Source organism: Lissotriton helveticus, chromosome 5_1, assembly GCF_964261635.1.
Source record: "Lissotriton helveticus chromosome 5_1, aLisHel1.1, whole genome shotgun sequence".
NCBI classification, from domain to species: Eukaryota; Metazoa; Chordata; class Amphibia; order Caudata; family Salamandridae; genus Lissotriton; species Lissotriton helveticus.
In genome coordinates this window covers 1,336,236,557-1,336,264,310 of record NC_136065.1, presented here as the reverse complement: position 1 = coordinate 1,336,264,310, position 27,754 = coordinate 1,336,236,557, and the positions used below count along the sequence as shown (strand labels likewise).

The following is a 27,754-nucleotide window of genomic DNA, read 5'->3' as shown; positions in this document are numbered from 1 at the left end:
TCTCTAATTCAAGGGGCTCCTCTCTCCCTTATTCAGTTACCACTTACCTGATCAGGGTTAGCATCTGTTCACATAGCAGCACCTGACTAGAAGAATAGGTTACCCTCTCATACAAGAACACGCAGCACATGTCGGTTCACTAAGAACTGGGGTACTTTATTTCTCATTACAATAAACAAACATATAACACCATACTACAACACATAACCTGCAAAGAGAAGTGAAAGATTAGGTTGTACACTCTAATAAGAAAGGGTCGACATCACCTTATTAATATGAAGTCTGCACTCAGCAGTCATCTAGGTTCCCTTCTCGTCTGTGCCTTGGCTCGTCTTGAAGTCACACCTCCGCAATCACGGGTACACGGCTGCACCGCTATGCGCTGTTCCCTTCACCCTTCTCCAAGTCACTGGAACCTTCCTCTCATCGGCTACTCTCTTTCCCTGGCTGTTCTACTAAGAGAGTATCTGTTTCTCGATTCTTCTCCGCCTTTGGAATGGCGTCTGTCTTCCCTGGAATAAGTAATAGGTTTGCTACTAACGGCTAGATGCCGCCTACGGACTAACTCCACACCTGTCTCGGGCTTTCACTAATATAGAAGCGTGTTTCTTCATGGAAAATTCCAGCCAGTAACCTGCCGCCCACCAAATTCTTGTACCTCCCCGTACCAAGGACACGTTCCCAGCCGGCCGGCCTGATGTTGTGTCTTCGGCATGAAGAAAAATACAATCCTTCGACAAGGGCCGGCCTGAACCGGTTCTCTCCAAGCGAACAACACCTCATAACTAAAACATTACACTTGACCTAGAAGCATCCCAAGCTGCCGGGGCAGAAAGAAAGATGGAGTCTCTCCCGTTTGAGGCCTACCAGGCCCGAATTCAGCACAACTCCATGGAAAGTATAATAATACCCTAACTAAAGGACGGATTATCCCTAATACTAACGAATCTATCCCCTAGCCTATGTGTATAGGCCCTAATCTAAGGAGGAGAATACAGAATTATATCAAAGTGTCTTGTAAATAGGCTCTATCCACTACCCTAACCCTTGCACTGGAATGATAAGAGACTGAAGTCACCATCAATCACCTTTCCTCAAAAGAGGGCCGGGAAAATCGAGCAGAACAGGAGGTCAGGATATTCCTACTATGCCCCTTGTGTTTTTTTAAGTTCTTTTCTTAGGACTCAGGCTGAGTCCTAAGACGGCTGCCACCACTTTCTGGTTGAAGTAGTGGCAGCGATCTGTCAGATCCAGGGATCTTCTGCATCTCTCAATATACATAATAAATCCCATATTAACACTGGCGTTGAATGCAGCTGTCACAACCCAGATTCCATCTACCTGGCGGGATTCCATCATCGTCCCAATTTACAAAAAAAGGGGATAAGGCGACAGCAAGTAACTACCGCCCGATCAGTTTGTTAGACTCCTCAGTAAAAATTATGAGTCGAGTTCTGTTGTACAGGCTGGAAGAGTGGGCAGATGAAAAGGGGATTCTGGTTGAATCTCAATACGGTTTCAGAAGGGGTCGTGTTACAATAGATCAATGCCTGAACTTAGAATTAATTATCGGAAAGTATACCAGGGCTAAGCCTGGTACCTTATATCTTTGCTTTGCCGATCTGAGCAGTGCATTTGATCTGGTGGACCACTCCATTCTTTGGCCTGTCCTGTTAGAACTTGGCGCACCCGAGGCTATCATTTTCTTCCTAGCTAGATTATATGATAAAATGCAGACTTGTGTGCGCTTTGGGGTAGGGGGAGAGTGTACCCCTAACTTTGATGTTAAACGCGGTATAAGACAGGGCTGTGTCCTAGACCCTTTTTTGTTTACCTTATTTATTAATGCAGTCGATCGGGCCCTGAAAACAGTCCAAGCAGATGCTCCCCAGATCTGTGGTACAGGTGTCCCAGTTCTGCTTTATGCAGACGACGCTGTGCTCCTGTCCAGGACCCCGATAGGTCTACAGGGGCTGATGGACCAGTTTTCTGATTTTATTAGAAAGCGGAGGCTGGTCATTAATAAAAGTAAAACTCATACCATGGTTTGTGGTGCTAGAAACAGGAAAAACAATGTGTTTTTTATTGATGGGGTGAAAGTCCAGGATGTGGAAAATTTTTGATACCTGGGTGTCATTTTCTCTCATGATGGTAGTTGGTCCCATGACTTACTGAATGTTAGGTCTAAAATGAAGAAAAGTTCCTATGGTATCTTTAAATTTGCATCAAAGGTTGGTGATAGAAGAGTTAATGACATGATGCAAATATATAAAGCGAAAAATGTTTCGATCGCATTATATGGGGCGGGGTTATGGGGCCATTCAAATGTTGACTGCCTGCAAAGGGAAGAAAATTGCTTTGTTAAAAAACTGCTTTGTGCCCCCGTCTCTGCCTCCACTGATTTAACCCATAGGGAAGTCGGAGTTACTTATTTAAGTGACCTGATTACGTTAAGAACATTGTTGCTATGGAGGGCCATTTGGACCATAGATGAGAGAGCTTTTAACCGGTCTGTCATTGAGGACTGCCTGAAATTGGACAATTTCCTTAAGATACCATGGCTCGGTTATATTGTGGATAGCTTTCAAAAGATATTTGGACTAAACATAGTTGCAGACCCCGGCTCTGTGGGAAACTACTCTAAGTTGGACTTGAAGAGTATTTTTTTGGCATACCGAGCTCAAAAACGTGAAGCTCTAACTGGGCGCCTTACATCGGTTATCTCGTACAATAAATACATGCAAAGTGACGGCTTTCAAATGTACTTGAGTATGGTAACCAAACCAGCCCACAGGTTTGTTTTGACGAGGCTTAGGCTTGGGATAGCCCACGGGTTGGTGGCCTTTCCACAACTAAAGAGACAGCCGGTTGGACCATGCCCATATGATGGCTACTCGAAACAGAGCACCCTGCACTTTTTACTAATTTGCACACTATTCATGAACTTGAGGATTGTTTATTTAAAACCACTTTTTAAAAAGTTTTCTATTTTTAATGTGGAAGATGCCATGAAAATGATTTATGAATTGAATTCTCCGGACAAATGCTTCTTTATTGCAATGTTTTTATGCAAGTCCATTCAACTCAGGAAGAGCATGATTTTTTAAAACTCTGTATGTGTTTTTAACTTATGTGTTTTTGTATTGTTAACATTTTGCTTGTCTGCTTTTATGGTCATTACTTTTGAATGCACCGAATAAAGCTTCATGAACTGAACTGACATAATAAATCTTTTTTCTTTTATTACTATGAAATTACTGAACTGATTTACACCAAATTACAACAAGCACTGGCGTTGCCAATAGGTTTCGCATTTGGAAAGTTGGAGCTATTGGTTTTGTAAATGACATTTTATATTTATATATTCTTATTGACAATGCCAATAACGATATATAAATATAAAATGTCATTTACAAAACCAATAGCTCCAACTTTCCTACTGCGAGACCTATTGGCAACGCCAGTGCTTGTTTTGGGGACTTTTCTCGGAGCGCTGCCTGTTCTAGTGAAGTGGATAATAAACAAACCAGTAGACCGTCAGGTTTGCGGGGCTTCTCATCCAACATATATCTGTAGCAGGTTATGTGCTTCTTAAAGATTTCAACCTCATGCAGAGTTTAATGCGTCCCTGCTTTGTCAATTTGAACAGTGTCTCAAAAGTTGTTTAACAAAATCAAGAGTGGTTCTTAGCAATTAATTTCTGCTGTCAATAGTGTTCTCGAACCGGGGGAGCCACAACAGAAGACAAGCATTGGCCGCGCGGCTGGACCGCAAAGGAATAATTTAAAAAACAAGCATGGGATGAATAAATGCAAGAAAAGATAACAAGCACACACGAGCAGAGGCAGGCCAACATCAAGCAACACTGATGGGGGTGGGGCACTGAGGAGATTAAGTGCCGGAGAAGCAGATGCGAGTCACGGCAAGTGAATAATTAGGGGAAGCTTGTGAAACCTATTTGGGTGGAATATGCAACTTATTCATTATAAGAAAAAACGAAATGAATAAATAAATACACAAGGTGGGCATACTGTGTGGGGAGGCGGGAGGGGGCTGAAAGAATGGGGTGAGCCCTAAAAAAAAAGTTGCTGGGAGAGGAAAAGGGAGTGGGAGGGAGGAGGAGGCAACAGGCAGACGGCCAGAATGCGAGTCACGGCCTGACTTGCAAGTGAAGTGAATAATTAGGGGTGGAGTAACCAGAGCATGTGTGGATACAGATGTAATTAAGAGTGATAAGGGAGGAGGAGCGTGAAAGACGTGCGGGAAGCGAGTCGCGGCCGTGAAGTGTGAAGCAGTGGGCGGGGAGGCAGGAGCAAATGGGAGCCGAGCGAGGGGAGGCAGGCGGATTAGGGAGAGATGCGCGTGCTTGTGTGGTCACGTGACCCGCTTTTGTGGTCACGTGACTCACAATCAATCACATGCACTGTCGAAAAACCGCAGTGGTTTCACGAGTCGATTGAGCCCTTGAATTTTCGCCTATTACATTCGCAAGCGAATGATAATAGGCGAAACCTAAAAAGGCTGTATTTGTGCCTAAAAACCCTATGGGAAATTGCATGGGGAAAAGACGTTTTGGGACACCCCTGGCCCTCGCTTGACAAATGGCCCAAAAACTTTCCAGACAGCAGCTGAACTGACTGGAAAACTAGTTTTGAAAATTCCTTGAAGATTTTTCAAGCAATGCCAAAGTTAATAGCAATACAATAAATGATTTTCCTCTGGAAATTAAGTCCTAACTATAACAGCCTACTGGTGTCTGCCAGTATATAGTTTGTTAATAATGGAACACAAAACTTCCCTGCCACCAAATAAAAGAAAAAGCAAGTTCACCTCATCACCTTCCTAGAAAGTTTTGGGGTGCTCCATATGGTGGGGGCGAGATCAAATGGGGATGGGGGCTCCCAAAAGCAAATTCCCACATGCACTTTCCATAGACTTCTTCAGGTGGTGCTACCGCAAAACTGCTGAATGGAATTGCTCTAAATTTGACAGGAAGCTAGATCTTGGTGCACAGATTGTGCTTTTTGTCTTTTGGTGTAAATCCGTTCAGTCGTTTTTAGGAAATTTTGGATAAGAAATATTTGTATATCTGGATGGATGGATCCGCAAGAGTCTTGCGAGAGTCTTGCAGGAGCACCAATTAAAATATATAGTGTTCTGAGGGAGTATTTTTCCCTTGGGCCAATTTGCTCCCATATAAGTCGTACTCCCAAGGACCTTTGATTGGCTGCCAGGAACATGACAAAAATGTTGCAGGCAGCCATTACAGGACTATGGAAACTAGTCCGCTGTTCTGTAGTTTAAAAAAATATATAAGGAGGAAGGGTTGAGATACCCTGCCCCCTTAGCCCCTGTGGGGGGGACCCAGAGGGACCACCCCAAGGCCAAAATATTTTAACAAATTGGACGTTATTGCCACAATCTCGTAGGACTCCAGAGAGATTGTGGAAACAAAAACAAAAAAAATGGCAGTCAGCTATTTAAAAAAAAAATATATATGTGGGGAGGCAGTGTCAGTGAGGCCCACCTCTCCGAGCCCTTGTTGGACCCAAGAGACCACCTCCCCTGGGGATGGGCATCTTTAATAAGGGGTGAGGGCCCAGGGGCACCCTCCACAAGCTGATGGTGGCAGCATGGATTCCATCTCCTGGGGCTAAAATATGAAAAAAACAGGAGAGGGGGTCATGCAGCTGCCTTACTGAGCTTCTGCTGGCCCTAAGGACCCAATCCCACGGTGCCAAAATTAGTTTTTAAGAGTGGGGGGTCCCTGAGCGAGTAAAGGCTCCGGGGACTCCATCCCCAGGGCCGGCTCAAGTACTCTGTCCCAGGGAGCCACCCCTGGGATAGAGTAGTTTCCCTGCTTGCACTGATGCGGTTAGGGAAACATGTTTGCTTTCAACTTGGCTGATGCCTTTTTAAATCTCCCACCAGACGGGAGCAAATATGACTTCTCTGCCTGCAGCAGTGCAGGAAGGGAAGGCAAGTCTGCTCTTAACCGGTAGGAGATTCAAGCATGCTCCTGCCATCTGGGAGCAGACACTTCTGTCCTGCTTCCCTGCTCACACTCATCCAGGCAAGGAAACAGAACAGATATTGATCCTGCCTGGAGGGAGAAAGCATAAATAGCCGCTGCCTCCGAGTGGGAACAATGCAGGCTCCCGCACCATACGGGGAGACTGGTGGGGCCACGGGGCCCTGGGGTCCCCCTGCCATCCCCAAATGTCTGGTTTGTGAGTGCCCCATATGGGCACACGAGGGCACCCACCTCTGGCCCCAGGAGATGGGGTCCCCAGGGCTCAAGAAGGCTTGGGGAAGCTGGGTGCATGTGGCCCTCTTCCCTTTTTAATTGCTTTTGGCCCAGGTAAATGGGGTGCCTGGGGTCTAATAAGGCTTGGGGGAGAGGGGTGCATGACCCATCTCTCCTTATATTTAAGTACCAGGTATGAAGTCCAGGGGCCTAATAAGGTTTGGGGATGGAGGGCGTGTGCCCCGCTCTCCTTAATATATGTTTTGGCCCCAGGGCCACTATTGGCTTGGTGAGTGGGCCATGTGCCCCCTTCCCAACATATTAGGTTCGGCCCTGAGGGATGGGATCCCCGGGTTACTATTGGCTGGCAGCAGAGCAAACTATAACTTGCTCCTCTGCAAGGCACTGATTATGACCACACATATTACATTATTCATGACATGTTCACATGTTCTATGACATCATTTATGACATCACTGATCAGTGCAAAAACAAAATACAATTTAAAAACTAAAATAAAATCAGTAGTCGTCATGCAGTCTAACAAAAAAGAGTTACAGAAACATACTTTATTGACAATGGTAGTGGTTACAAAGGAGAGTGGCTATGTTGATAATTTTAGCCACATAGTAGATATCTTAGTACTCTGTCACAGAGGTCAATGATGGTATTTTGTTTTCTCGTGAGAAAATACGTTTTAAGTTTTATTAACCCTGATTTTCTGGAATGGAGCCCCAGGCCTCTTAACTGACACCAGCACCTTTGGAAAGGGTTACAAAATATTATAAACAAGTCAGCTGGCCTGCAAAAGGAACACTGCTCCTTTCAAATGTTGTTAAAAATCATCATGCGTCCAGTGACTTGAATCTCCCTGCTATTGTTCATTCATTAATGTCCTTCACCAGTGATTTCTAGCACAGGGTCCCAGGGGTGGCTGGTGACATTTGAAAGTGGTGGGGGTGTAAACTAATTTGCATATTGCACCGCAGCGTGCGACCCCGAACCACCTTGCATCCATCCATACATCATTCATGCATCCACCCATCCATCCACCCACCCATCCTGCATCCATACATCATTCAGTCATGCATCCACCCATCCATCCATCATGCATCCACCCATCATGCATGCATCCATGCATCCATACATCATTCATGCATCCAGCCATCCACCCACCCATCCTGCATACATACATCATTCATTCATGCATCCACCCATCCATCCACCCACCCTGCATCCATAATACATCATTCATTCATGCATCCACCCATCCATCCACTATGCATCCACCCATCATGCATGCATCCATGCATCCATCCATCATTCATTCATCCACCCATCCACCCATCCTGCATCCATACATCATTCATTCATCCACCCATCCACCCACCCATCCTGCATCCATACATCATTCATTCATGCATCCACCCATCCATCCATCATGCATCTACCCATCATGCATGCATCCATACATCATGCATCCACCCATCATGCATGCATCCATCCACCCACCCTGCATCCATACATCTTTCATTCATGCATCCACCCATCCATCCAGCATCCATACATCATTCATGCATCCACCCATCATGCATCCACCCATCATGCATGCATCCATACATCATTCATGCATCCACCCATCCTGCATCCATACATCATTCATTCATGCATCCACCCACCATGCATCCACCATGCATGCATCCATCATTCATGCATCCACCCATCCTGCATCCATACATCATTCATCCATCCATCCTGCATCCATCATTCATGAATCCACCCATCATGCATGCATCCGTCCATGCACCCATCCACCCATCCACCCAACAATCATTAATGCACCCACCCTGCATCCATCATTCATGTATTTTTATGACCATATAACTTGCACACAGCTTGTTAGTGTTCAATACCAGTCTCGAACCTTGTACTCCAGCACCTATGATACATGATTAATATTAATTGTTTTTAATACATGTATTTATTCGACACCAATTTCACACCTTAGTCGGAACATCGAACATCATTTTTATTTGTTTTTTAAAACATCTATTTATTTAACACCAAAGTCATGTATACATTTTTATGACTCGATAAGAGGCTCGAACCTGGTTTCACAGCACCAAAGTTGGACGCGCTAACCGTCAGACCACATCCTCTCCCCTTTGGTGTGGCCCTGCAGTTTTGATGGTACATATTCACACCAAAGTCATGTATACATTTTTACAGCTTCGTGCCGTGAAATAAACGGGTGACCTGGAATAGACGCACACATTTCTGCAGCAGATGCTTTAACACACTAAACTATCTCAAGTCATTTGAGCTTGCGGAGTTAATGTGTGTCTGAAAGGGTAAAGAGAACCTTGCCAAGGAAGTGCGTCTAGGTCCAAAATAACTGTCTATTCGCTACTGGTCAAATTTCTACGCAGACGACCTTTGACATATGTACGTGGCCAAAAGCAATATATTAAATTGCATTTGCTTACAGATTAGACTATTGATTAAAGAAACAACTAATTCTGCGTCCAGCACTCCTTGCAGGACCCGGGCTATAGTATTGACCAGCCAATCCTGGCGCTGTATGCAGCGCTGGGATTGGCTGGGGGGGCACCATGACTGTTCGCCCAGTCGCCCTGTGCAACCCCGGGGGCTGCGGCCCACCCCCTGGTCCTCTCTCTAAGGGGAACTGCACAGGGGAAACAATCTGCGCATGTGCAGGCTAGTTTCTGCCCAAAAATCCACTTGCGTAGCTGCAGCAAGCCTGCGCACTCCGGAATAGTCGGGTGTCTCCCGGATTCCCGGGTAGCGCGATTATTTTAATATTTTCATTTGTATTTTAGTGACAACGCGGTGGGTCCATGGGGCTTAGTGGGGGTACGCCCCTATGCCCCAATGGACGCACCGCGCCTGCCTGAGGGTCCTATGCATTCTTGTTTCCTTGACGTTAGAGAAACGTAGTCATTTCTCTGGGAGATCTAGAGATTGCTTGTTCCGTGTTTTTATAATGCTCCTTTGTCGCCGAAACTGCCTTGATGCTGCGTCCTCCCTAGTTACATAGTACTCTCTGGTCACCTCAAGGAACTGCCTTCCTATTAACATACCGGTCTAGGCTAGCTTATTTTGTACTAAGCACCAAACATGCCATCCATACATTACGTCCTGTGGAGAGGCCGAGTACAAAGAATAAATAAATAAATGGAGAAAATGGAAAAATACGGCAATGGAATCATTATAGTACCTACGGGCTAAAAGGGGCGCTATTCATCTGAATGAAAAGCATTCAGGGGATGTTAAACTCTAAGTGTTCATGACATATCAAATCACTTTATCTTTGGTAGCATTCAAAATTTCTGCATATTAGACCAACTCTTATTTCCTCACATCTGCATCACATGTACACTGCTCGGTCTACTGTAACTGCTGAGGCTCATAACAAGTTCCATGTTGCAATGTATTAGACGTTTAACTTGATGAAGTATTTTATATCCTCCTTGTAGAATGATTTGTGGGTCAAGCATAACATTTATTAATACATCATGCAATAAGGAGTTGATGAAGATATTTTAATTAGTTAAAATATATACTTTGACCACAGTAGAATTTCTCTGTAAGATGTTCCCATTCCAACATGCTCTATTTATTAGGTGCCATTTTAAAGTGTGCTTTGTAATAGTAAAAACTGTTCCTTTACATTCTCTTTTTCTTTCTAGAACTTTTTTCTTTATTGTTCGATCTTTCTTTTCTTTTTCTGTTTCTGTTTCCTTTCCTTTAACACCATTGGTTTCTCTGCATCTCCTCCTTTCCCCTCCATTTCTGTAGCTTTCCCAGGTTCCCCTCCAGCTCCTTCGGTCATTGCAGCCAACAGCCAAGCCATAACACTCTCCTGGATGGCACCGCATAACAAGGGCAGCTCTTGTATCCTGTGGTACCACGTAGAGAAACGAAAGTCAGGAAGCCACAGCTGGACAGCAGTCACGGAGAACCCCATACCAGGTTAGAAAATTTGCTGTCAACAAATAGAGACGTTTATCACAAACATCTGACTTCTAGTCTGAGGTGTAATAAGGTCGCACATACAATTTAAATGACGGACATCCCTGTGACTCTGTTCCCTAATTCTAAGCATAAATGCACTTTGCCCTCTGTCGTAAAGGGCCTGCTGATCTGGGGATACTGACTGCCACAACCTGCAAGGTCTGCAGAAAAAAGACTGCCTACAGACATAGGTGCAAGACAAGCATCTGTATGCCAGTTTAAGTATTTCATTTACTACGGTCCCAATGAAAGACTGCTTTCTGCCTTTTAGTCAAATGCTCACTGCAGATTAGGCAGGAGATATACAAAGACTCCTTTCTGGCAAACGGTACAAGAGAAAGGGGAAGGAGCAAAGATAAATAAAAGAGTGGGCCACAAGATAACCCTTCGATCAATCTGATTGATAGATCAGTCAAACCGTCTTATCCTTTGTTGGTTCCTATAGCTCTGGTGATACTCAGCTCTGTCACTGTTTTATGCTGTGTATGAAGTTTAGACTAAGCTGCACAACATATGCATATATAAAGTGTGATTTACACGTTAAAGTTGATTATAGTTAGTGTAGGCCTCAGTTAAAGGATTCATGCGAACATAAAATGTTCATTTGGATGCTGTGCATTTTTTTCTTTCTCCTGTTTCAGGAGCCGAACTGCCAACTTTTAATTAACTGTATTCACTTGTTTAAAGGGTTGTGTGAATGTTTATCTGTGTGCATTTCATAGAGAGCTGAATAATGAACCTCCACACCTGCACCGAGAACATGCTGACGGGGATGCATCATCCTACTACGAGATAGCTCTTGAAGGTCACCGAGTAGAACCTTCCATTGTGTGAAGGCTGGGAAGAGGGCCTACACCAAGATACTCTGTAATGTTCGATCCTGACTCGTTTTTCTCTCTATGGGAATAGTAGGGTGTGTAGCTTACTGTCGAAATGGGGTTTTAATTGTGCCGTGCTGAGCTAGTTTGATTCTGGTGCCCTTTCCACTCTCTTCAGAAGAGGCATTCACACCACCCTTGCTCAAAGAGTTAGACTACCGAGCAAATCCATTCTCACATACCTGAGTGAGGCTTCGTTTCATTCTGCATCATAGAGGTTTTATTTGCTGACACCTCCTGCCTGACTTCTCCCACTTTTCCTGATTTCCTCTTAATTTAGCATAGTAGGGAATCTTCTTTTTATGGGAACTGAATTTGATTTGATTTTGCTCTATGAAAACTCTTAGAATTTTGTTTGTAGTTGCTAAACTTTGAAGCAGTTTGAGATATATAATGGAGATATACATGTTTTGACCATTTACTTTTGTAACTTTGCTCATCAGACTTCATTGCCAAATCTACCACTTTGTCATTATTGTGGAGCCCAATTTGCTTCACTGTCATTGATGTATTGCTGATTAGTTGATGTTATGCCTCAGTCTGGATCTAAAGGTCTATTCACCCAAGGGCAGATTGTTCTTGAGTTTGTGCAAATGATCTGCACAATGTGAAGCTGATCTGACTGCAACAGCTCCTTTGTATATATTTCGGTCATGGCTTTTTAGAAGAGTGACACAATACTGTGAGCCTCTCTGAGAGTTTCCTCTTGTTGCAGAGCGGAGGTACACAGTGACGGACCTGGGGCAGGGGCTGCAATATGAGTTCCGAGTGATCGCTGTCAACGACATTGGGCCTGGTGAACCAAGCAGGCCATCAGAAACCGTCTTTGCTCGTGATCCAATGAGTGAGTACAATTGAGTTTGTAACGTGCATGAAAAAACACACACACACACTCTCTTACCCCACCCTCTCTCTCTCTCTCCCCACCCTCTCTCGCCGCCCCCTTTCTGTGAACCTGTTTCAAGTATGAACGCTACCGACAGCTTCTTAATTTTATTACTGAACATCAAGAATAGCCTTTTCCTGCCATTGTCTGGATCCTGTGGCACTTTATAGCAGCCTTATCAAATAATACTACTAAGGGCCTGATTACAAGTTGGGCGGTTAATTCCGACCCATGAGTAAACCCTGTTTACGCACAGGACAGAATTAAGAGTTTATTTTTAATTAACGCATCCAATAATGATCTAACTGGTCCAAACAAATATGAAAAAACTCATGTTCCTGATTATGTGGAAATATTTAAGTATTCTCTATTGTCTGTACAAAAATGATTCCTCTCGCTGCTCACAGACAGATTTTCGTTACATCGACTTGCGTTGTAGGGCGCTGGACCTAGGAATAGTGTGAATTACTATTCCAACTCCAGTCTACGTACAGTAGGGAAGGTGTTGGAATAGTAATTCACACTATCCCTTAGTCTAGAGCGCCCTCCAGTGCAAGTCGACGTAATGACTTGCGGTGTTAAAACCACGACGTAACCATTACGCGTTGTAAATGGTTGCGTGGAAAAGGATGTTTCCCCTCAGACCAGACTCACCTTAATGCAACTGGAAAATTGGTCTAAAACCAAATATCATAAATTACATATTGACTCGCAGCTAAAATTGAAAGCACACGTTGCACAGAACACAAAAACAACTTCGTTTCAACTCCAACTCTAGTTTCCATTACTAGTCTGGCTTACCAGGACACCAAGTAATGCCCTGGACCAGTGGCTTTCAAGGCTGGATAGGGCTCTCATCCATCTCTGAGGCAGCGCTACTATCACCCACCACAGTAACAGTGCAGAATCACACATATTTTAATGATTTAGATATATAGGAATACTGCTTTAACATCTTTTTAGAGGTTCTTTGGCAATTGTTCGGAAATTGTGATGTCAGATGAGAAGTACTTTTACCTGTAAACACTTATTATGTAATCCATTAGTTCTAAAGGTTCAACAGCCTCTACTTTTATGCTAATTTTTTCAGGGCCTCCAGATGTTGTGAGAGACCTTAAGGTGACAGACTCCACATATACCACGATCTCTCTGTCTTGGGTGAAGCCGCTTTCAGAGAACAGAGATTATGCTAAAGGCTACTTTGTGGAGATGCGGGCTGTGGAGAGTATCCACTGGACGCGCTGCAACACTGCACCAATAGGGATGACCACATACACTGTCAAGGGACTCAGGCCGAAGGATGCTTACTACCTGCGTGTGATTGCTGTCAATGATGGAGGCCTCAGTGAACCCAAAGAGCTGGATACCCAGGTGCTGGCCATGCCTACTGCTGGTGAGTGCCTGAAGAAATGGCCATGGATTTACATTCATATAATGCAATTCAAAAACGCCTACTAATATGGCTACAGTTTAGTATGGAGAAATAGATCATTGATGGGGCTGTCTCCTTTAGGTTTGAGAAAGGACACTTCTTTAATGTGATGACCGTCATCCTCTGCCTTTCAGTATACAATTTGAGAGAAAAGATGAAGTAAGACATCAGCAGAAAATAGCAGATGCAGCTTATATGATGACGTGTATATTAGCAGTAGGTATAGGAAGGGCTCAATGTTATGTGGGTCAGTGAGTGGAAGGTGACAGTGTTTATAGAGAAAGCATTACTAGAGAATTAGCATTAGATTATATATGTCACTATGCTTCCTGAGTTGCACTAGGGATTCTGGTTCCTTAAGCACAGTCTGGAGGAAATGGAGGAAAGGAGAATATGAGCATTAAAACATAAAGTTGTCATGCAATGAGTCCAAGAACATGATTAATTAAAAAGTGCCCTCCATGAGCCAAATCCAGGAACAGACCTCAAAAAGACATCCTCACTCTGACCTGCTTCTGTCCCGCATATGATGGTCACTGCTGGCTCACTGTTTTGCCAACTAGAATAGAAAGAGGAGATTGAGCTGAGAGGACCCATTTGTTGATGCAAGAAGCTTATGAAAAGAATAACTCCTTTCTGTGTAGTATGTGGATCTGATTCACAAAGCAAATGAGAAATGTATTTCTATGGGCTTATGCCTAGGGGTGGAGAACAATTTTCAGGAATTCACAGGAAAGTCTGGGAGTGCTCCTGGTATGATGCAAATGCTTGTGAATTTCTGTCTGAATTCCTAGTTAATTCCACCCAAAATCATTTTGCATGTGTACATGAGAGAGCATACTGGTGCATTCATAAATGTGCTGCCAAGCACACTTTCACGTACTGAGATTTATTTTTGTTCTCCGCTGGAAAACGTTTACACTTAGAAAAGGGTTACTTGAACATCTAAGTGCAACTTATCCAGTATTATGGGTGTCTTTCATAGATTCACATGCCTGAATCTTTCCCCGTCGTCGAGACGGGAGTCTCCGGTATATAGAAAAGCAATGTCCCATGGACATATAAAGAGAAAAGTAGGCCTAAGGGCCTCACCTTAGTAGCCTATCTGTGTCCTTATGTAAAAAGGACCAAACTCCTGAAGAGAGCCAATCAGCTAACACCTCCCTCTAGAACCTTCCTGTTAGGAGCCTCAGTCTCTCAGATTTTCTACCGCACGTTGTGCTAGGGAGTCTCCACCTGAGTTCTCCTCAGGTTTTGCTTGTTTTAAGCTATTTCTTCACAAATTTGGATTACTTTCATCAAAATCTGACTATGGCTGACCCTCAGAAGAAGGGTCTCTTCAGGGCTTGTGCTTCTTGTAATAAGAAGAGATTACATATGGAGGTTCAGCACAAGACATGTCTATACTGTCTGTATCCGGATCATTCGCCAAAGGAATGCAAAATTTGTAGAACATTCTCTACAAAAACGCTTAAGGACAGAGAAGGACGACTTTTAATCTGGCTGAACAAACTTAAGACCAGAGACAACTTGGAGTCTTCAGAGGATGGGGAGATTGCTTCTGTCTCCTCTAAATTATCCTTGAAGAGGCCAAGGGTTGCTTCCCCTTGCCCTACAGACGCTCCTCCTAAGAAGGCTGCTAAAAAGTCTTCAGAGGCTAAATCTTCAACGTCTGACAAGGAAGTTCCTGCCTCCAGGAAGCTAGCGCCGTCGTCGTCGGCGACATCGTCGACGCTCTCATCGGCGCAAAAGAAGGCTGTGTCTCCTGTCCATGTTTCCACTTCGACGACGACAGTGTCAACGACGACGGCGTCGTCGGCGTATTCATCGTCAACGAAGACTACTCCATCGTCGTCGGCGGGTAAGCCTGTGTCGTCGATTATTCTCATTAAAAATCAGTCATCAACGCTTAAAATCTCGTCAACGACGTCTTCGACGATGTCAGTGTCGACGACGAAGCCAAAGACGTCGACGCTTTTGTGCCGTCGACAAAGACATTGACGACGAAGAAGCCACCGTCGGCGGTGACGCCGTCGACGAAGGTTGCATCTGTGCAGTTACCGTCGATGAGAGCGCCGACGACGACATCGTCGACGATACCGTGGAAGCAGTCAGAGATGGTTCCACCGTCGACGGGAAGTGTGGCTACTATGCCGTCGATGACCCTACCATCGTCGGGCCCGGTTTTGACAGATGAGGATGGTCTACAACAAGCCCCACAAAAAACCGTAAAAAAGACGCTTACTCCAGACTTAACGTCTCCCAGTAGGGTGCAAAAATTGCCACCATCTTGTCTTCTACAGGATGAAGACTCAGATGAGGAACACGACATGCAGGCTACGAGTCCATCTCACCTGGTGGTGAAGTGCCAAAGCACGGACGATGAGGTTCAATCACAGGTCCAGACACAAATCACACCAATGGTATGTCTACCAGCGTCCATAGTATCAGACTTAAGGTTTTTGATCCAGGACTACAAACAACGGTTTCCAGATTCTTCCGCCCCACAGGCAGCGGGACTGGTTCCATCGACAACTAGGGTGACTGCGTCTCCACGTGCTAGACCACCGCCCTTAGTGTCCCGTCAGGAAAGGGAGCCAGTACAAGATCTTCCGTCTTCTGACAATGAGGAGGTAGAACAAGAAGAGGGTGAGGTCCAATCTGATCATGGGGACGATGTGGACTATATAGCTTCTTCTCCAGCCTCGCCTGAACCCGCAAGCTCAGATTCACCACCTGCAGATATAGGAGGGTTCCACAATTTGGTAGAGAGAGCGGCCAAAAGGTTCCATATGACTATGGAATCTCAACAGATTGTTTTCTTTATGATTTTAAGGACCCGATTAAGAAGAAAACCAGATCCATTTCCATTATCGATCACATATGGGAGCAGGGTCTGCAATTAATGCAAACACCAGCCTCAGTCTCGGCGGTTGTGCCAAAGCTGGATAAGAAGTACAAAGCCCCATCAACGGCACCAGCTTGCCTTACAGGTCACCCCAAACCGGATTCGGTGGTCACTTAGGCGGCGCAGAAAAATGCTAGGAACCCATCCTCACAGGTGACAGCTCCACCAGATAAGGAGGGAAGGAAGCTGGACAGCATTGGAAAACGGTTTTCTACCACCTCAGCCATGACAGTGAAAGTAGCAAACTCAATTGCACTGTTGGGAAGGTATAATCGGCAGTTGTGGGCTGACATTGCTCCGTATCTATCCGAGCTACCAGAAGACACGAAAGAGGAGGTTCAATCCCGACTCAAAGAGGGTCAAACATCGGCTTCTGAACTGATTGACTGTGCTAGGGATATAGCAATGATGGGTTTTAGGCAGCTGGCAGGGGAAGCAGCATTGCGAAGGCAGGGGTGGCTCAAAGCTACCTCATTTAGGCAGGAGGTGCAAGCCAAAGTCCTTAACATGCCTTACGACGGCCAACACCTATTTGGGGAAAAAATTGATGAGGCCCTGCAAGCGATAAAAAAGGATACGGACACAGCAAGAGCACTTGGCACACTTCAATTCAGAAATCAGTCCTCTCGAGGGAACAAATGCAGAGGCCAATCCTCTTACAGAGGAAACTATCCAAACAGGTCCTCATATTCCTATAATCAAGGCCGCTCACAGTTCCAGTCGCGACAGCAGCAGCAAGGTCGACAAACCTCCTATCAAAAATCAAACTATACAGGGAAAAACCAAAGGAAAACCTCTGGCGGACGCCAATGACCTTTTCCAGCAGCCAGTCACTCCACCATCTCATTCTTTCAAAATTGGAGGAAACCTGACCCACTACCTTCACAATTGAAAAGCAATTACAACCGACCGATTGGTGCTGCAATTGATACAATTTGGACACTCCATAGAATTCAAAGCAATTCCCCCGACAACTCCTCCTCGTATAATGCAACACAACAACATGCGATTGCTTCTTCAAGAAATCTCCTCTATGTTAAAGAAAGGAGCAATAGAGCGAGTACCATCAGCTCACAAAGAGAAGGGATTTTACTCCCGCTTTTTCCTGATTCAAAAGAAGGAGAAGAAATGGAGGCCATATTGGATCTCAGGGCACTCAACGCATTCTTGAAGAGTCAATCATTTCGCATGGTGACGATCCAGGAGATCTTGGGTCTCTTAGGTCTCATGACGTCTTTAGATCTACAAGACGCATACTTTCACATCCCTATCCACAAACGACACAGGAAATTCCTCAGATTTGCAGTAGCAGGTCAACACTACCAATTCTGTGTCCTACCGTTTGGCCTCAAGTCTGCACCCAGGATTTTCACCAAATGCCTCTCCCCGGTTGCAGCATTCCTCAGGCAACACGGACACCAAGTCTTCCCATATTTGGGCGACTGGCTGGTAAAGGCACCATCTCTGGCAGACGCAACCGCATCCTCCAACGCCTGTCTGAATCTCTTCAGCCATTTGGGTCTGACACTCAACCACGAGAAATCTACTTTGCAGCCCTCCCGAGTCATTACCTTTCTCGGGGCGACATTGGATACGGCAAATGCGAAGGCATTCCCATCTCAGGAGCGGAAACACAAGCTTGTCTCTCTGGCCGCATCAGTGGCTTCAAGGAAGACTTTACCAGTCCGTACCTTCGAATTACTCTTAGGGATGATGTCCTCGTGCATCCTGCTTATACCACACTGTCGCCTCAGGATGCGTCCGCTGCAAGAGGCTCTGTCCAGTCAGTGGACCCAATGCTCGGGATCCTTCGAGGACCGCAATGCGATCACACAACAAATGACCAAGGCATTGCAGTGGTGGAGGTCGCTCAAGAACCTCTCACCGGGGTTGCCATTTCTGCTCCCTCCAGCGCCACACGTAATAACAACGGATGCTTCTCTGGAGGGTTGGGGAGCAGTCCTTCAGGAATTACAAATCAGTGGCAAGTGGACGAACCAGGAAAAACAGCTTCATATCAACCTCCTGGAGCTGAGAGCGTTTTTCCTAGCCCTGCAGGCTTTCCTACCACGGATCCAGAACTTCCCAGTGCTCGTCAGGACCGACAACACTACGACGATGCACTACTTGAACAAACAGGGAGGAACGCGTTCGCTCACACTATCGCGCGAATCACAGAAGATCTGGAATTGGCTTGTTCTCCACAACATCTCGTTAAAAGCGGAGTACGTCCCAGGCAAGGACAATGTCATAGCAGATGCACTGAGCAGACAGAGGTCTCTGTCCCACGAATGGGAACTTGACATGGAAATGGTAGCTTACATCTTTTCGGCGTGGGGAACACCGCAAATCGACCTGTTTGCGACCAGGGAGAACGCCAAATGCCAAAACTTCGCAAGTTGGCATCCCCAGTCAAGGTCCCTCGGAAATGCATTTTCCATAGCATGGCGCAACGTATTTGCGTACGCATTTCCGCCTTTTCCATTGATTCCCAGGGTCCTCAGGAAGATGAAGGCTGAGCCTTGCACGTTGATTCTGATTGCCCCATCTGGCCGAGACAGCACTGGTTCACGGACCTTCATCACCTCTCACTACAGCCGCCAATCCGTCTGCATCAGCATCCGTCTCTGCTCACGATGAGCAACAAGCAGGTTCAACATCCGGATCTGAAATCTCTCAGGTTATCGGCTTGGCTCCTGAGTACCGAGAGTTCAGTAAACTGAGCATTCCACAGGAGTGTAAAGACATCCTAGCCAAGGCAAAACCTATTCCCTGAAGTGGAAACGCTTTTGTATATGGTGTGCGGACAACGGTTTACGTCCCTTCCGCACCTCTCCGGAACAAATATTACCCTATCTGCTGCATATGGCGCAGTCAGGCTTGGCCCATGCATCCATTAGAGATCATCTGGCTGTGATTTCAAGATTTAAAAGAACATTGAAAGGACCCTCCCTCTGGTCTAATAGATTGATAAAACAGTTCCTCAAGGGACTTTACAGATCCTTTCCTCGACCACGGATAATTCCTCCAACATGGCATCTCAATGTGGTCCTTAACCAATTGATGAAACCCCATTTTGAAACCATCCATAGGGTGGATATCAAATATATTTAGTGGAAGACAGCCCTTCTACTAGCGCTTACCTCAGCAAGGAGGGTCAGTGAATTACAGGCTCTTTCCATACAAGACCCCTTCATGCAGTTTAAGGGTGACGGAGTGGTTCTCAGAACTAATCCTCGGTTTATTCCTAAAGTCCCGTCGGACTTCCACTTAAATGAGCCAGTGATCCTCCGGTCATTTTTCCCAAATCCCAGCACTGCAGCTGAAAGATCTCTGCACTCACTGGACCTTAGGAGGTGTCTAAAGTTTTATATTGACAAAACAAACAGTTTCAGGAAATCAACTCAGCTATTCATAGCCTTCAGAAGACCACGGAAGGGTATGCCGCTTTCAAAACAAAGTATCTCAAGATGGATATCTTCGGCAATTGCCTTTTGTCATGACAGAGCTGGACGACCATTGCCAGCAAAAGTCAGGGCTCACTCTACAAGAGCCATGTCCACTTCTGCGGCACTATTTGCAGGGGTGCCAGTTCTGGATATCTGCAGAGCGGCAACATGGAAGTCGCCGCATACCTTCACCAGGCACTACTGCCTGGATACGGAGCTGATGAAGGATGCAGCCGTGGGGCAAGCAGTGTTACGCCATCTGTTTCAGTAAGGTGAGCCTTCCTCTATCCCTCCATCCTTTGCTGGTATGCACATTTTATTATAATGCTTCTGGTTTATGGGTCTTGATGATTCATAGTCGCATGATATGTATTATCTCATGACTTGCATATGATATTCCACCAGAAATGTGCACAATGTATTGCTTGCTACTCTGATTCAGGCATGTGAATCTATGAAAGACACCCATAATACTGGATAAGAAATGTGTTACTTACCTGTAACTGCAGTTATCCAGTATTGGTATCTTTCATAGATTCACATGCAACCCTCCCGCCTCCCCTGGAAGGACTCACCTATCTCTCTATCAGTATTACGCCTATCTAGCTTGGTGCGTACGAAAATCTGAGAGACTGAGGCTCCTGACAGGAAGGTTCTAGAGGGAGGTGTTAGCTGATTGGCTCTCTTCAGGAGTTTGGTCCTTTTTACATAAGGACACAGATAGGCTACTAAGGTGAGGCCCTTAGGCCTACTTTTCTCTTTATATGTCCATGGGATATTGCTTTTCTATATACCGCAGACTCCCGTCTCGACGACGGGGAAAGATTCAGGCATGTGAATCTATGAAAGACACCAATACTGGATAACTGCAGTTACAGGTAAGTAACGCATTTCTTAGGTGGACAAATACGTCTGTATCCGAAAGGATGCACCACAGGAAGGGAGCTAATACTCAGAACCTCCTTGAGTTTGCAAACTGCGGTTTAAGGTGGTTTGCTCGTTTCAAGCACCTCTGTACCGAATGTTGGTAGGCCTGTCCTGACATGGTTGGACCATCATAGACATAAATGAGATAGGAATTCTATGTGGCTTGACTGTTCACTACACCTACTCTTCTTTTCTTCCTAATACCTAACATTATCTAATCACAATCATTTGGGTCCCCGACGCTAAAGGAAGACTGTACATGGGTGAATTAATGTGAGGGATTTCCCAGGGTGGTTCGAAAAGGGATTATTAAAGTCTAAAAAGTCAAGAATTGCCTATCCGTTTTTCAGATCTGTTGTTTTCTTTCTGTTTTAGTTCGTCCAAAATTCCTCATTGATGCTAATTTGAAAAGTTTCATGGCAGTGAGGTCGGGGAATGCTATCCGGGTACACATCCCTTATGAGGTATGTATGGCAGGGGAATGCACCAGTTGGTGTTTGGAGCTTCAAGGCACTCTGAATCATATAAAGGAATACTAAATATGGAGCCAACTAAAAAGAAAGGTTTTCAGAGTATTTCTGCACCTCAAGGGATTGCATCTGTATCTAATGATTCAAGGTAGTTTGCTCCATACGTGTCTTGCTTGTACTTAAAGAGGATCTGCCTCTTGTTCTAAATTCCCTTGTGTGGCTCGAGCGTACATTATCAATTTGTTTCTCACAAATTTGGGTTCCTTCTTATTTAAAACTAATGTTCTCGGAGAAATATTTTTTACAGAAAGCAAATTAAGTTCATTGAGGGCTCATGACAAATGCCTCCTTTAACTGGATTAAAAAATATGTGTCATGGCATTTTGTACATGGTGAAGCTACACAATCAGACATATGTATATATATAGATATATATTTATCTTGCAGGCAGTTTTGGGCTGATCCATCAAGTGGGGGCCGAGAAGAAGCGGAGGTTAAAAAAAAGTGTGTTTCCAATGTTAATTCCCACAGCGATTTTAGGCACAACTACAGTCTGAACTTCTGGACGGAATTACCCCAAATTTGGCATAAAGCTAGGTCTAGGTCCAGAAAGGGACCTTTTTTTGATTTGGTGTAAATCTGTTCATTAGTTATTGAGATATTAATGGCTGGCCGCAGCCTGAGTAGAAAGTGTGGTCACCATTATAGATATGGGGGAACGGCTGCAAAAATTGAGATGAAATGTAGTAGAAGGGGTCAAGGTAGACATACCTGACCACATGGGTGCAATATAGGTGTCTCTGTTGGACCCCTAATGGACAAGGAAATGCTCAGAACAGAACAACTCACAGGCCCACTCAGAACCTTACGCACCCAGTCACAGACCCACTCATACCCACTGATAGACCCACTGAGACACAGACGTACCCAGTCACAGACCCAATCAGACAATCACGGACCCACTCACACTTCAACTCAGACACTGATGCAACCACTCTCAAGCCCACTCGGACCCTCTCACATCCACTGACAGATCCACACAGATACTCACACACCCACCCACAGGCCCACTAAGACCGTTACACAGCCACTACCAGACCCAGCCAGATACTCATGCACCCACTCACAGATCCATTCAGACATTTTCAGACACACTGAGATACAGACGTACCCAGTCACACACCCACTCAGACACTGATGTCATGAGTGATGTAATATGTGAGGTCATAAGCAGTGCATTGTGGGGGGTACAAGTAATAGTTAGCTCATGTAACTATAACTGCTGAATATCACTGGTTTTGTACAAGAGAAATCTGAGCCTAACTATATTATCCGTGTAACCTTTGTTTTTTCAAGTGAATATATATATCTATATCGATGTCGAAGACAAAGACCGTTTAGGTTCAAATTAGTCAGTCAATAAATTATTTTCTTCGTTGAAAATCCCTGAGTGCGGCTTTTCCTTGTGCTGTGATGTTCTGTGGCCTGAGAATTGTTGGGGATATATATATATATATATCTACACAAAAGCACTGCCCATTTGAGGAGCCTCGAAGGAAAATCAGAGCCTTTAAGGCAGAATCTTAGCAGCAGAGTACAGCAACAATGTTTCTCCAGTATTAGGGTGTCTTTCATAGATTCACATGCTTGAATATTCCCCGTCGTCGGAGTGGGAGTCCCACGGTAAATAAAATAGCAATAACATACTAATAATATGTATATGTAAAACATAACAGATGAAATACACAATAAAAAACAGGCAGTAAATGCCTAGACAAAATTCCTCATAGGAATACATGAATAGAGAAAAAACACTTGTAGCCTATTCCTGTCATTATGTTGGTCCAAACTGCAGCCAATCGGGCGCCAGCAGCCCTCCAGAACCTTCTCCTCAGAGCTCAGCACCTCAGATTTTCTACCGCACGTCGTGTGAAGGGAGTCTCCCTGAGCTCTGCTCAGTTGTCTTCAATGTTCTTCAATTTTCTTCAATTGTTTCTTCATAATATCACAGTTTTGTAATGTCTTCTTACATGAAGTCTCCCTTTACTCCCTGCGTCACTTGTGGGAAGCTGAGACTTTTTTCTGTGAACCCTCATGAAGAGTATATGGACCAGCACTCTGCCTGTCTCTGACATGGTAGGTGGAGAAGGGGTTGTTCTTGTGCTTAGACTTTACCCCCTTCTGATGTGGGAGGATTTTTTTTGTTTGTCCTCACATTAAGGTTTTAAGTGATGCTTCTCCTCTACTTCACCAGCTAAAGTAACATCACAATTAAGGGGTCTCTGGCCTTCTTTGAGTCTGCCTCCCACATCTACGCCCACGAGATTTACTCTCAGGCGTCTAGACTCACTCTGCCCACTTTTCTATGTGAAAATGTGCCAGCTTGTCGACGACACGGTCAATGTACTCTCTGATGACAATCTCTACCGTCACTGGTGCTCTGCAACGACAACGCCTCCAGGCATTCGTCGACGACAGTGAGGACAGTGCCCTCTTGTCAACTACAGGCTCATCGACCTCTGGGAGTTTTCATCAAGGGTAAATTTCTTCGACAGTTGGCCTCGTCGACGGTTGGCTCGTCGACTGTAGGCTCGTGGATGGTGGCCTCGTTGACGGTGAGCTCCGTAGTCGGCGAGCTCCATAGCCGGCGAGCTATGTAGACAGCGGGCTCCGTAGACTGTGGGCTCCATAGACTGTGGGCTCCGTAGACTGTGGGCTCCATAGACTGTGGTATCCGTAGACTGTGGGCTCCATAGACGGTGGGCTCCGTAGACGGTGGGCTCCGTAGACGGTGGGCTCCGTAGACGGTGGGCTCTGTAGACGGTGAGCTCCGTAGACGGTGAGCTCCGTAGACGGTGAGCTCTGTAAACGGTGAGCTCTGTAAACGGTGAGCTCTGTAAACGGTGAGCTCTGTAAACGGTGAGCTCCGTAGACGGTGAGCTCCGTAGATGTTGAGCTTCGTCAACATTCAGCTTTGACGCCAGTTGGCTTCGTTGACGGATGACCCTGTCAACTGTTGGATTCATCGACGGTTGCGCCCGTTGACAGTTGGTTTCACACACTGTTGACTTTTATGCACAATGCTTTTGTAGACGATTTATTTCGGCAACGGCAGCTTTCCGCTACATCCACGTGATGGCGTGATGGCTTTTTACTTCTGCCATTATTCTTCTTGGACAGCACATACCTGTATGAGCATGTTTTTTCTTCAGAATTATGTATTTCTGACAGCAAGGCTGCCACGGCCTGTACCATGGCGGGATTACGTCTTCTCTTACAACTGGAGTTCTATTGCATTCACCTCCGGTGAATAGTGGAGGTTTACCCCTCCTTAGGAAGAGAGCGACAAATCGTTTTCCCCTTTCCCCTCGTCCTGGGGAAACCACAGAAACAAGTTCGTTCAGTTCCTATCATAGACTTTATTTAGCAAGCAGGTGTTAGACTCAGGCAGAGGCCAAACTCTGTGCCGGCGGTTTTTTCGACGCCTCGCCAGGAAATGTGAAGCTCCCCTCTATTCACCTCCTACCCTGACTCAGTCATTACGCAGGCGGCACAGCGATTATCTTGCAAGCCAGTTGGGCAGGTATGCCGCCAGATGTGCTCTGACATGTTGGCGCTAATAGAACTTATTCCAGATTCCTCCAAACCTCACGCTTTGAAGATCCTGCAGGAGGGAGAGAGAGAGAGAGAAGTGCATCAGAAATGATACACTGGACAGCGGATATTGCGTGTACAGATTTTCGACAGCTCGCAATAGGGGCAGTCTGGCAAAGACAATTTTTGCTTCAATGCTACGTCTTTTGCAAGGAGGTTCAGACTTCAATACTTCACTTGCCTTTTGATTGAGGATCCCTCCTGGCCAGCATGCTGTTGAGGCATTGTAGACCATCTTAAAGGACACAGATACTGCCCGCACCCTCGCGATATAGAATCGCAGCCTTTTCGTGGTGCCGAGGACGTAGCTCCACGTCCTTTTTTCTTCAAGGGAGTTCCATCCAGTATTGGCTCCTACAATCAGAACCAACTGCGTTACTCAAATCAAACGCAGTCACATAGGCACAGTACCAACAGGTCCTACATAGAGACTTATTGTACGGCCCAGGCAACTCTTCTAAGAAACAATGGATTACCTTGAACCTACCTTTATTCCCTCCACAAACATCGGAGGTCTAATATCTCACTTGTATTCCAATTGGTCAAAGGTGACAGAGGACCGTTGGGTTTTTAAACGTCATGCCCAAGGGCACACTAGAATTTATCAAATTTCCTCTTTCTACACCTCCAAAGGCACCTCCACCTTCTCATCTACGGTAGCCGTTTGCACAAGTGTCTATATGGATACAAACAGGGACCGTCGGAGTGGTTCTGAATCTGCAACAGCGTTAGGGTTTACTCTCAGTTCCTCATCATCAAGCAAATGAGGAAAGTAGCGCATGATTTTAGATCTTTGCGCAAACTTTACAAATGTTGTCCCTCAAGAAAGTCCTAAAGTTCTTATGCCAGAACGACTTTATAACTACTCTCAACCTCCAGGATGTCTATTTTCATGTGCCAATCCTTCCTAAGCACAGGAAGTGGCTACGCTTTACAATAGGTACACAACATTTTCAATTAAAGTCCTACCTTTTGAACTTAGGTCCACTTCACGTGTCTTTACATAGATCCTGGCACCAGTGGCAGCCTATCTACGTTCTGCAAGGCATACAAATGTATCATTACTGAGACCACTGTATAAAAAGGGTTCACTCTTATTTACAAGCAGTCCAGCATACCTAGACTTGTCAGTCACTCTTTCAAAACCTGGTTTTCAATAAATCATGACAAGTCCCAACTAGTACTAGCTCCGATATGAACGTTTCTCGGAGCATCAATCAATACAAACCTAGCAAAGGTGTTTGTCTCACACGAACGACGGGCCTGCAGTTCCCACTTGGTGGTTCTTCTACGTAAAAAAAGAAAAAAAAAAAAAAGGTCAGTTTTAGTAGATTAGATCCTCAAAGTCATTCCTGGCCACGGCCTCCACCTGCATCCTGTTGGTTCCCAACTACAGATTACACATGAGAAAATTGCTAGAGGAGCTAGACAAGCAGTGGTTGTAGGTCTCCAGTTCATTCGAAGATCTCATTCAAATCAATCCTCGGATGCAAGAGGCCTTTTGTTTGGTGGGTCCAAGAAAGAAATTTTTAGAAGGTGTGTGCGTTTCCTTCAATAAGCGCCAAATTACACAATCACCACAGACGCATCCATCGAGGGTTGGGGAGCATATCTTCAAGGGCTGAAGGTCAGCGGGAAATGGAACCCTCAACAAAAGGCTTGGCACATCAATCTGCTATAGCTAGGTGCCATCTTTTTAGCCCTCAAATCCTTTCATGCAATCCTTCAAGGGGCCACAGTATTGGTTCGCTCAGACAATACTTCAAGTATGCATTACTTAAACAAACAGGGAAGAACGAGGTTGGTTCTTCTATCTCAGAAAGCCCAAGAGATATGGGCTTGGGCGATATGACACAGGATCAAACTCTTGGCTGTTCATGTGCCGTGAGTTGCAAATGTGCTGGCGGACACCCTCAGCAGCTCAACAGGTGTCCAACCACGAATAGGAACTGCATCAGCCAACGGCAGATCGAATCTTCCAGCAGTGGGGTCATGCCTGTTTCTTTGCAAGCTGGCATCCCCACAGGGACTCGCAGGGGAAGGCGTTTTCGTAAACTGGTCTCAAATATATGCTTACGCCTTTCCTCCGATACCGTTGGTTCCGAGAGTTCTCCGGAAGAGGAAGAAAGAGCAGTGTCGTTTGATTCTCATCGCCCCGAGGTGGCCTCGCTAATACTGGTTCACCGAACTTCTTCTCCTCTCAGAGTGCGATCCAATACAGTTTCAGCCAATACCGGATCTCCTCTCCATTCAGAATGGTCAAATTTGCCATCCGGATCCAGCTTCTCTAAAATTAGCAGCTTGGCACCTGAGCACCTTTAATTAGCTCATCTGACTATCTCGGCGGATTGTAAGGAGGTGCTGGCTGACGTGAGAGCACCTACTAAAATAAAGACATACAGACTTTAATGGAAACGAATCTGCATTTGGTGTTAATCTGCTGGGGTTCACCCATTTCATGCAACGCCGGACCAGATATTGCCTTTTTTTTCTTGCACTTTGCAAGATCAGGCTTATCTCTTGCAACGTTGAAGTTCTTTTTGGCAGCCATTTCAAGGTAACGTCAGGATGGGTCCACCTCTCTTTATTCTTCAAGAATAGAACAGTTCTTTAAGGGACTATTCAGAATGTTTCCTCCTGTACGTCGTCCACCTCCATCATGGCATTTTAATGTAGTATTAGCACATCTTAGGCGCCACCCATTTGAGCCAATTTTCAAGGTGTATTTCAAATTCCTACATGGAACGTTTCTCTTTTGCTAGCATTAACTTCATCTAGAAGAGTCAGTGATGTTCAAGCTTTCACCGTCAATTCACCTTTCTTACAAACCCAAGGTTTATGCCTAAGGTGCCTTCGGATTTTCACCTG

At 45.3% G+C, this 27,754-nt stretch overlaps 1 protein-coding gene across 1 annotated transcript in view; it reads left to right on the top strand.

Annotated features, from left to right (window-relative positions):
• IGFN1 (immunoglobulin like and fibronectin type III domain containing 1) overlaps positions 1-27,754 on the top strand; it is a 392,344-nt gene that overhangs the window by 269,631 nt on the left and 94,959 nt on the right. Inside the window, exons 16-19 of the mRNA XM_078644199.1 lie at positions 10,067-10,240; positions 11,876-12,004; positions 13,137-13,439; positions 21,138-21,226. Coding sequence (XP_078500325.1) covers positions 10,067-10,240; positions 11,876-12,004; positions 13,137-13,439; positions 21,138-21,226 — 695 coding nt within the window. The remainder of the gene's footprint in view (positions 1-10,066; positions 10,241-11,875; positions 12,005-13,136; positions 13,440-21,137; positions 21,227-27,754) is intronic.